The 12,129-nt window shown below is 43.9% G+C and overlaps 1 protein-coding gene across 1 annotated transcript; it reads right to left on the reverse strand.

Moving 5' to 3' along the window:
• Positions 1–10,273: 10,273 nt before the first annotated feature.
• LOC135383935 (hexokinase type 2-like) lies at positions 10,274–11,864 on the reverse strand. The gene has a single exon (XM_064613220.1). The coding sequence runs from the start codon at positions 11,776–11,778 to the stop codon at positions 10,441–10,443; it is 1,338 nt and encodes a 445-aa protein (XP_064469290.1). The 5' UTR covers positions 11,779–11,864; the 3' UTR covers positions 10,274–10,440.
• Between the last annotated feature and the right edge of the window lie 265 nt (positions 11,865–12,129).

Genomic DNA, 12,129 nt, shown 5'->3' on the forward strand with positions numbered 1-12,129 from the left:
ATCCACACTTCTGGACTTCTGGACACACTTAGCCTGCGCTACGGCGGCTTGCTATTCCCGGCAAAAAAAAGATAAAAAAGAAAGGAAGAAACAAATCAAAATAAGAAAACAAAAACGTAACAAACACAAAAGGAAAATAAACACAAAATTGATCACGGTTCACCCAGAAGGCCACAGACTCGCAGGAACTGAACAAGTGCCTTTGTCACTTCACTATGATGTGTAGGGTCTAGCAACGTAGCTGTTGTTTCAACGCTGTTTCAACGCAATGTTGAAACAGTGAGCAAGCTGATTACACACAGATAAATGTTCCTTAGAATAACGGCATTTAGAACTGCAGCTTTCTTTGTTCTTCTCTTTCTTTCTTTTATTGATCGATTCATTTTTATTCTTAACTTTATTATTTTCTATTTTTTTTCAACAACGCTCCACGAGAACCAATAAGAAAAGTCGATCAAGCGACCGCTGCACAATTATTTCCACACCACGCAATGAGCAACTGTCTTTTCCGGAACCCAAATTCACGTCCGCGAAACAAGGAAAACCAACGACAATGCTCGATTGCTTCGTACGATGATATGACGTCTTAAAAGTCCGACATCACTATTTACCACACAAACTCAACAAATTTCGATGTCTGTCCAAGTCATTTTAGCGAACGAAATCCACATTTTTGTAGGCTTAGGCTTAGCGAGGCGGACGGGAGGGAACAGCACGTTAGTTAGTTGATTATTAGGTTAGTAAACGTTCGGTGTTTGCATTTTCATGTTCAGGTTAGTCTAAGTGGGCTTTGGCAGTTTCCGCGCACAAATAGCCAGATAACATTTATTTACAGTAGTTTATTTTTCAGCGGGGACGTCGATCACTTTATTTTGGGTCTAGGACATTTCGGTGCAGGACATTTCGGTGCGGACATTTCGGTGCACGGACATTTCGGTGCACGGACGTTTCGGTGCACGGACATTTCGGTGCACGGACATTTCGGTGCACGGACGTTTCGGTGCACGGACATTTTGGTGCACGGACGTTTCGGTGCACGGACGTTTCGGTGCACGGACGTTTCGGTGCACGGGCATTTCGGACTCACCTCATCGGATCCTACTTGATGCCGCCGCAACCGTCAGTGAGCATATGGCTTCCCGGATGCCTTCGCCAAGCACACTGAAACGTACCATTCGAAAGCACAGACAAGCGCACCAAAATCCATACGTTTTCCCAAAGCTGCGAAATATAAAAATGTTAATGAGCGCATTTCCAGGGTTCTAGAGGAGCACTCCAGCGGATCTCCTCTTTGCACTCTTCAGAATATTGCAAGAACTATCCGGTTTTGAGTCCCATGTTGTATAGCCCCGCGCAAGCTCAATAAAACCGCATTTGTTGTTTGTTCTCTTTAAACCGTGTCGTGGCATCTAGTTATATTTATTTCAGTTATAGCGTCATGTTTTGATCATAGCTGACAACACTGTGTACTGAATCATTCATAGGAATAAAGAAAAGTAAATTTGTAGTTCTACAGTCAAAATCTACGCCGCGACACGAGTGTTCACTTTGACGATTATTCCGACGAGATGGCCTGTGACGAGTTGGCCTCCTTGACGAGTTCACCTATGAGGTGAACACAAAAAGGAACAGGGTAGGGTTCCGGGACATTTGATCGAACGCCGTTTGGTCGAAAGCCGTTTGATCGAACGCAGGACATTTGGTCGAAAGCCATTTGATCGAACGCCGATTGATCGAAACGGCAGCGGTCGTTTGATCGATTTTTTTAATTGGTTCACTTGGAGTGTCGAAAATGACAAAAAAAGACAAGGAAAAAAAGCTGCAGTTCTAAATGGAGTTATCCTAAGGAACATTTAACTTTGTGTAATCTGCTTCCCCGTAAACACATTCCTCATGCTAACCCACTTTTTAGTGTCCAAAAAGCAGTACAAGGGCCAGTGTTGTTCACCGTTAACTCGTTGGACAACCGAATAGGTTTTTCCGCTCTGACACATGGTGACTAAACATGCTGTACTTGTTAATCCCCCAACCCTTTGTGAAATAATAATAGATGTCAAGTATTAAACATTTTGGCAAATGAATTAAAAAATAAGTAAGTGAAATTTTTGATGTTTATTCCCGTCGAATGTGAACAAATTTTAACAGTGGATTATTGTTTGTAATCAACTGACCACTGTATAGGAGAAAGAGCAGTTTCAGTTTATTTACTTTTCGCCTATGTGCAAGTGAACCTAAATTCAGTTCTTGCAACAGACATGTAACCGAAGAAGTCCTTCGAAACTTAGACAAGATTATAAGGCAGCAGATCTTTGTACTTTCTCTATTTCTTCGGATATCGTGCATGTGTAGTGATTCGAGGCTGCAGATGCATACTCTAAGGTCGAACTAAGGTTTTTCATGCTGTTAATTTAATATCTCTCGTTGTACCATGGCGAAATTTCGTTCTTAGCACCCACAGACTTCGAGTGGCTTTGCACATATGACTATCCCGTTTCAGACCGTTCCCTTTAAATATGTCGCCAGCAATAAGAAGGGTGCCCAGAACAAGGATAGACTATCGGCTGCTCTCAACCTGGGGCAGCTTTCTTCAATATGTGTCCCACTGATTGGTAAATGACAAACTCCTGCAACTAACCAGTGGTCTCCCCTCTTCAACTGCAAAAAGCAAAAAAAAAAGAAGAAATAAAAAAGCAGAGGACACTGATTGCTCCGTATGCTCGAGTCAAAAGTTACAGAAAAAGTGGTGCGGACAACACAGTGCATGCAGCTTTGAATTCCCTTCGAACAAACGTCTTTCGAACAAACGGCGTCGATCAACCGGCTTTCGATCAAACGGCTTTCGACCAAGCGGCGTTCGATCAAACGCCTTCGATCAAACGGCGTTCGACCAAACGGCGTTCGACCAAATGGGCGGACACCACAGGGTAGATGTTTCTTACTCATGTTTGTACTCTTATCAATTACTTTTCGTCAAATAACAGCTTACGATTTCGGAATATCCAGTTATAATGTGATGAGGACGATGCGATGGACTGAGGACTCTCAAAAACAAGCCTAAACTAACTCGGGTTTAGGAGAACTCGTCAAGGTGTCCAACTCGTCACAGGGCATCTCGTACGAGGAACTGCCGTCACTCCGGAATAATCGTCACAGTGAACCTGCCACCTGCTCACCGCACCGTACTCCCCAACGTGTGAAATACGTAAAAGGCTCTCCTGACCTAACCTTGGTCAGTCCAGACTTGTACAAAATACTGCGCAAAAGTATTTAAAATAAGATACTAAATACTCTACGGAAAAAGTATTTCAAATAGAGTACAAAATACCCAAAACTGAAAGTAATTTGAGTAGAGTACTAAATACTCTAAGAAGTATTTAAGATACTATTTAAAGTACCTTAGTATTAGCAGTAAGCGAAACGCGTATTCTGAACGTGGCCTTACAAATGAAAGGAATAAACTTCATCAGCCATGCATATCTTTCATTTGCAACGTCTTGGTGTCAAGTAATGTTTGGTGAACTTTGGTGAACCCAAGTAAACTTTGTTGATATGTTCTGACCCAAAACTTCGTAATCCCTCCTGTATGTCGGTTCGGGTATTTCAACCTCAGGCACGTGTTTATTGCTTTGATGACCAAGGAAATAAATGCCGGGATTATCTTGTACCTAATCCCCTGGTGATTCACCTGGAAATATGAATAGGAATGGTTTTCTGACAAAGCTGGCTATTGAGAAGCAAGGCCAGGCTTGGGACCAGCCTATTGTACAAGAGGATAAATGACAGATTCGCGAATTCCCGAAAAAAAGAAAACGAAGAAAAAGGGGGTTAAATTCCAGTGAGCTGAAAATCTCGGCACGGCGGGAAGCGTGCTGGATATGGCTTGACGAGGAAGGAAAGTATCTTGAGTACTGAGTAGCAAATACCGAAAAAAAGTATTTTAAATACATTAAAAATACTTGTCACAAAAAGTATTGAGTAGAGTACCAAAATACCGGAAAAAGTATTTAAAATACTGTGTTTTGAGTACGTACTCAAGATACGTACAAGTCTGGGTCAGTCTCTCAACTTTTGTCCCCTTTATCGCCCTTCACCTTCTTTGTACGGCTTTGCAATCTAGGACACCAAGGCAAGGGAATACTGTTTCGAGCACTAGATTTTCCTGACTGGCATTGTAAGCGCTGTGTGTTTATAGCCTAATTTACAGCCGCTAGTACATCCAGTTGAGAGTCTCCGAGATACCGACTTCTCGGGCGAGCTTTGATAGCATATGAAGTCACTTTTCCTTGGCCATTTCCTGATTTCTTAATTGGCAATCGACTTGTGCTCAGACTCACTGCTGGCAACATTCGTTTATAATACCATCTGTGTGGGTACTGCCCATATTGCCACCCGTACTATCCGATCACACTTGTACGTGTGCATACTGTAAGTATGCACCAGTGATGGGCAGTACTTGAAGTACCAAGTACTCAAGTAGTACTTTAAGTACATTTCTGGGTACTTGTACTTTACTTTAAGTACATCTTAAATCGTGTACTTTGTACTGTACTTCAAGTACTTTTTTCCGAGTACTTTCCCATCAAGTACTCAAGTACCCAAACTTGGACTCCAGGCAAAAAGTCACAAAAGAGTATCAAAAATACACCCTACTAAAAGCGCTAAAATGACAACAAGAACACGAAAACACACAGATAGGGCTATCTCTGAGTTTTCGTCTTCGTGCCGTCACTTCAGCGCTTTTAGTGGGATGCGGTGCATTTTACCAAAAAGGATTTTTGTGTTTTTAAATAGCACATTTGTTGAAGCACATCTATTATTATGTAAAACGAATGGAATACAAAGACACACACACATTATGACATCGCAACCAGCAGCACAATGACTTGGTCCATTGTCATTTCAGTTCTCGCAATGCAGAGTTCTATGCTTTTTTATAATGTCTCCTTCATTCGCAATTAATAAGCATTTATGCATTATATATCACATTATATGTGTGATTGCATTACATGATGAACACTCTGCAAGACACACCGGCTTTAATTTTTACATTTTACGTTTTTTTTAATTGGTCATTGCAGCAGATTACAGTTGTATAAAAATGAAGGCTTATACTGTGCTTCATCTTTTTTACTTTCATCATATTCTTTTTCTAAACAAAAAGCAGCAAGAAATTCCCAGAAACATGTAATTTCTGTTGCCTTGTACCTTTTTCTTCTTGAAATTTCCTAGTCTGCTATAGCAGAAGATTAGTATACCAGAACACCACACTAGGCAGGTGATCCTGGATCAGTCAGGGTGTAATACTATTTTGCATAATCACAGCACAGCTGCTGATTACCTTCCTACATGTGACTGCACATTATGACCTCTGATTAAGTTTATGTTCACGGGTTAGCACTTAACCTAAGACTTTATGGCTCCAAAGCATTTGTCAAGAATACTCGCTAAACTTCTGCAAAAAAAACACAAGTCACAGATGCTAAATAGTAAAATGCAAAGTGATACAAACTAAATTGGCAATGTACTTGATCAGTACTTGAAGTACTTTGCCTGGTATTTTGTACTTTACTTGAAGTACACTTTGAATTGGGTACTTTGTACTGTACTTGAAGTACTAATGATGCCAGGTACTTGGTACTTTACTTTAAGTATAATTTTGAGGTACTTTGCCCATCACTGGTATGCGCTAGTAAAACAATACGAAGAGCAACTAAAAATTCCATAACCAGTCAGCAGAGACGCAAGTGACTCGTGGAAACAATAATTGTAGCATAAATATATAACAACAAAATAAAAATAACAAGTACTCATATAGCAATAGGAGACAAGCAAAAAGACGTGAATGTCTCGAATCAAACTGCGGACCTTTCGTGTCAAAGTCCGACACTTTACCTCTCGACAAACAGCGCAGAGGGTGCGGGCCGCCTTAAAGGGAGGGTCCGCAACGGTTGTGCCCAAAATTAAGTGAAAGTTGATTTCAGCAGAGACCACCCCCCAGATGCTGACAACAACCTCCGTTTCGTATAAACGTGCGCGTATAATTTATAAACAGCGAAAACGATAAAGCGAAACCGAAACTATGAGAGCAGGAGGTGGCATCGGAATCGAGGAGCGCCACGCCGTGACGTCAGTCGCGAGATTCGTCTGCCGTGATTCCCATGTGTTGTATCGCATTGAAGACGCCAGGAAGCAAGTTACGCTGAACGTGCAGTCATGGAAACCGACTCCACATCAGAATAGAACTCCACGGGACTTCAGCCCGATTCAGACGTGTATTCTAATGAGGAGAATGACTTGACCGCCACCATAAACCACAACGACTCGCCGTATTCGACAGACCCTGTACCAGTGCGCGCGTCGCTTGAAACCGAGGCCTCGGACCCATACACTGAAGACTGTCGAACTCGGAGTAACTAATGATGAGTTTCTAATAGGTTGTCGCACATTCTTATACAGGGTGTCCCAGAAAACGTGTCATTGAATTATAATGAAAAAACTACACCAACTAGAGTCATGCGGTCAATGGCATTTGTTCTTACTGGGTTTTTGCCACCTCCTCATATGAATGTCGTGTAACGTAAATTTAATTATGTAAATTTTTGCGAGCTTAAGTCGGAAATTTGCCTAGCAAAGGTAACTTTGTAACCCCGCCAATGTGAAGAGCGTGTCTAATTTAGTCAAATTAATGATAATTGACAGGGATATTCAGGAGCTATCCCATCGGAGAAAATAGCCGAACATCATACTATACGGAGGTCGCACAGAATAGCGCACGATGAATTTTTCAGCGCAATCTTTGTCAGTCCGATGAAAGGAGGCTGGAAACCCAGCCCTCCCCGACATCGCAGAAAGAGATAAAACAGGCACGGCTTATCATGTCCGACTTTCGCTGGGATTTTGCTTTCCCTCTCCCAATTTTAGGAACTGTTACTTTTTCTACTATCACTCTGTGGGCTGGCTTCGGAACCTCCTTTCGTCGCACTGAGAGCGATTGCGCTGAAAACGTCATCGCGCGCTATTGTCCGGTGCTCCGAAAAGCATGATATTCGACAATTTTTTCCGATGGAATAGCTCGTGAATATCACTGTGAATTATCATGAATTTGAGTGTATTCGTCACGCTCTTCATATTGGTGGGGTAAAAAAGTGACCTTTACTTGGCAAATTTCCGAGTTCAGTTCGCAAATATTTACATAATTAAACTTGGAGTAATGACATTCACATTAGGAGGTGGCAAAAACTAATAAGAACAAATGCTGTTGACCGCATGATTCTAGGTGGCGTAGTTTTTTTATTATAATTCAATGACACGTTTTCTGGGACACCCTGTGTGAGTGCCACGGGTGCACGCGTAATATGAAACATGTTGCAGGTGCACATGCGGTCGGTGCCTCCTGCAGGTGCCACTCCGAGTTCCCGCATGAGCAGTCTTTTCGTGTCGAACATTCCTGGCTCAAAATGATGAGAACATATCGTTCTCGAGCTGGTCTTCCTCCACTTGATTTTGCGCAGCGCCATTTCCCACTCCAAACGACGTTGTTTGGCCGTCGGAAACTGGAAATATGCTACGTCTGTTGTTGTATCCGACCTGTTGCCACAACTGATTATACAGCATGTCTTACCGGCCATCGTGGTGGGTGTAAGATCAGTGTGCGACGTAACGAACACAATTGCTACGGAAAATTTCCTTCGTCAAAACTGCCAAAACACACAGCAAAACAAGGCGGACGGCGCGGGATATCTCGCGACTTACATCACGCTCGGTGTTGCTTGCAGAAAAGCGCTCGTGGCTCGCATTACCCTGTCACCGATCGCGTCATAGAAGAAAATCATTTTTATCAAGTTTGACTCAGTTTTCGAAGGAGATATTTCACAGGCATGGTCGTTGATGGCTAAAGGTGACGAATATTCGAAAATCTCGGAAGGGACTTTATGCGGATTCTCCCTTTAAACTCGGGACGTCAACCATGCACAATGGGGATTATTTCGGAGTCGGAGGCGAACGGCGTGATAAGGACGGCGACCGTGGCGCCATCTAGAATCGGGAAAATCATGAACCGAAGTTTCTCCCCGACTGGTATGGCCCCCTAAGATTGGTGATCACAATTACTATACACTGCATGCTGTTGCTTATGCGCCCTCGTCAAATAGCATGATGCTGTTTTTTGACCACCCCTATGTAACTCTTACACTTGCATTGCAATAAAGTTAAATTGAATTGAATGTCAAGGAGCACGAACATGTTGGATTGCAGAGAGAACTGGATCCATGGAGCTTCGGTGGCGACGAAATCCAGTCACTTCCTGGGGAAACACATCTTGTTTTTTCGAGCTACCATGCAGTCGAGGCGATGCAAAACCATTCTTTCCATCAGTTTTCCTATACAACTTGTCATGCTCACAGGGCGGAAGGACGGTGCATGCATGCGCGCAGGAGCAACTTTATTTTATGGTGATGATTTGGGACTTTCATCGCCAGGAGCGATACTCTACCCCATTGCTGGTGGCAATGTGAGCAACAAGGAGACGCCTCACAGTGAGGTCCAAAGTCCTCCATTATACAAAAAAGTCACAAGTGCTTTGAGGGCAGAGCGTTGTTGGGCTGGATTCGGCCATGGACAAAGCAATTTTGACAAAGAGAGGGAGCGAGAGTTCAGCTGATTTAGAGACCTGGAAAGTGCGGTTCGGGAAGGCTCGTAGTGAGGGCAATGAAGAGGAATGTGCTCTAGATCTTCCAGATCACCGCAGTGACGCCATCTGGGAGTGTCAACCTGTCTCAATGTGGCTTTTACAGCTCTACGCAGCAGGATCAAGTCCTGTTTCTTCAGAATCTCTAAATCACGAGAGGCGTATGGGTCTCACCAAACCGAAATTACTTGTGTGCTATGTACGCGTGTCTGCAAAGCACCCGTTAGGCAAGAGGGGGTGCTGCCAGAGGGTGCTGCTTCATAAAAGCTGTTCTACTGCAGGAAACAGTAACCGAAACGAGATTGAAAGGCTGGGTCACAAACGGACACAGAAATATTTCAGTAACAAAAATGGTCCCGTTACCCTTCCCTGCTTTGAGATAGGATGACGAATACAACCACTTGACGGCTATACGCTTTGTCCTGCTGTTATCAACGCTAACAACAACAAAAGTTTATTTTAGCTGGACATGAACAGGGGTGACCTTTCTTGTAATCAAATACCTCGAGCGCGCAGCATCAAGCAATTGCCTTTGGTGACTAAGCGATCGAACTTTTTATAAGTGAGTAGTGATTCCTCATCCTGGAGTAAGGCCACCTGCTTCCCCAAACCTAAAGGCTTACTGAGTGTTTGAATGTATGCCTCTCTGTTGAAGGTTCATTCCTGTTCTGTCACAGGTCGCCTCATGTGTGTGGTTCTTGTTAGTTGAGAACTGTTGCAGGGCAATTTCTACACTAATCAAAATTTAAAGCTTCCACTAGTCTCTGAGAGCTCTCATAGTGCCACAGATTTAGCTACTGGAACAACGATTCACTTTGCGCACTGTCAACATTATATCCTTTTGGCCCAATAAGCAGAAAATCCAAATTGCCGAGTCCGCCGTTTCCTCAACAAGAATTTCTACTTCATCGGCCAAAAATAGATATTATATTTACATCATTATTTCCTCATCGCATTCTCGACGCAAACGCCCAGTTAGCCTTCATAAGCAGCCATCGGTGAGCTAGTTCACAAACAGCCCATGCACGTGTTGCAGCACTAGCTGATCCCACCGTTCTCTTGCTAACACGCAACTACCGACAATGCTATACAGCTTCAGTGGTTCCTCGATTAATCCTGCAAACGTTAATAGCGAGTAGCAGACACTGATAACGTGGCTTCCGGAGTACCGTATCTACCGCACTCAATCAAGTGACAAAGATTCTGAATTAGGAACGCTGTCATTGGTTCCGCTAGGCACGGTAGCTTCCCAGCGACATTATCAGCGGTCTAGTAACACACGCTATTTAACATTGACTGTGTGTAAGCCTCGCATGCATTCCTACGATAGTATTTCTTTCCTGTTCTCTAAACACTCCTGCAGGAATGATGATCTTTCACTTGGGCCTTTGGTTCGGACCACGGTGTACAATTCCAAGCGCAATAGAATTTGTAGGATAGAAGAGTAGAATGGAATTTGAAATAGAGTTCCACCACAGGAGGCATCGAATGTTAATTACTATCGGAGTAACGTGTTCGCCATTGAGTCACGTGACAAGAAGCCTCTAGTGATGATAAACAGTCACATTTACTACAATGGGACGCAGCGTGGCTTGAGGCATTTTAATGGAGTCGCGACAAACCACTGTAGGCGCACCTGCCCAAAAACTTTCTTCACAGTGAATGATTTACGATGTTTTCATAGTCTCCTGAAATTTTACCTTTTCATGCAGATGCTCACTCCACTCCACGAGGTCTCTAAATGTATCTTTCACTTATTTGTGACGCGCCGCAACAGCTGCTGCAATGGCTGCGCCACAGCCACTACCATCCTCCGTCAGCACGACGGTGAATTTATATGCTGGGTTCACTAACTGTTCAAGTTTTGCAACCATCCGCCTGTGGAAATGTGGATGAAATCGATAAACGGAACCATCAACTCCAACTGCAGTGGACGGACGCTTTAGTCTGTTCAAGATAGTAGCTATGCCAGTCGCGACCAAATGCGATGCACGAGTCGACACCACCTCGCATATTCGCTTCAGGCATTCACAGTCTTGCGGTGTGCCTAACTGTTCCATCTTCGCCAAAACCTCTGGGGCACCTTTATCACACTTTGGATCATTCTCTACCATAGAAACGTATTTTGTCTTGAAGGCGTACACTGTGGTCATCTTTTCTGACAACTTCCCTTTGAAAAGAATTCCATCTCGAGCCAGTTTCTCTGCAATGCGGCGTACTAACTCTCCCATATACATTCCTGATATCATCTTTTCGAAGGTTTGCTTTCCCGGATTCAATGAGTTCTTGTCGATGTCCTTGTCGTACGGGGTAGTTATGAAGTCCAATGATCCTTTGTCACCGAAAGCTCCCCATTCAGTATTGATGATAACTTGGGCTGGTCCTGTCTTTTCGCCAACGAAAAGCTCAACATTCTCCAGTTTCTCCATATAGCATGCATTGCTTCCCGTGCCTACAATCAGACCCACCCTACATTCCCTGTCCTTGTATGAGCATGCCATGAGGGTTCCTGTGGTGTCATTGACGAGTGTCACTGGCTTGATATTTGTTACGCGTTTCCTCTCGAGTGCTTCGCAAAGAAGCTGAACCACATCCTTGCCAACAACGTCACTACAAGAGAAGCCCTTGGTCCAGCCGATAAGTCGTGCCGAGTTTAAGCCATCTTGCTGACATGGGAAGCTGAACGTGAACCCCAGAGGGATAGTATCGCCTGTCACATTACGCGACTTTATGAAATATTTCAGACACTCGGCAATGTGGTCAAAGAGTTCAATGCCACTTCCAGTCATTTTCGTGTAAGGGACTGCGAAGACGTGACTCACCACGTCGAACGTTTCTCCGCGAATGGTGATCAGAAGTACCCTAAAGTTGGTGCCCCCTAGATCCAGGGCGATGTACTTGCCTGTCTCCGTACCGTCGGGAACGTCCCTCACGTACGTGACGAACATCTTCACTTCAGCGTCATTGTGTGTTGCCCTGCCAAGTCCCTTGTTAAATTGGTCGAGGAGCTTCGCCGAAATCTGCCGTAGAACATCGTCAGACAGCCTCAGGCCTGCAATTGCCTTTTCAGTCTCTTCCAGCGCGGACGGCATCGGGTAAAAAGTCTGTGTCCCAGACTGGGTCTTTGGAAGGTTGTTGTAGCTAATGCACTATCCACCGGATTCACTTCTGCTTCATCTTTTTCCTTCTCTTCTTCTTTTTCCGACAGAGGACGAAAGTATTCCTTGACAGGCCACTTGCAGAACTCGCTGTTTATGCCGCAGGTTAGACGCCCTAGACTTTGTTGAAATCGATGTAATTTTTAAATTCGCACAGACCATCTTCAGTGGGTACAATTAGGCACGTCGGACCCGTGTCTAAATTATGCCAGCCCTTTTCTTACGTATACAGGTTGCAGTATGTGCTCCTTTCATCTTTGTTTTGTGTTTTAGCCTTTAACGTTA

This window comes from Ornithodoros turicata, chromosome 2, assembly GCF_037126465.1.
Source record: "Ornithodoros turicata isolate Travis chromosome 2, ASM3712646v1, whole genome shotgun sequence".
Lineage (NCBI taxonomy): Eukaryota > Metazoa > Arthropoda > Arachnida > Ixodida > Argasidae > Ornithodoros > Ornithodoros turicata.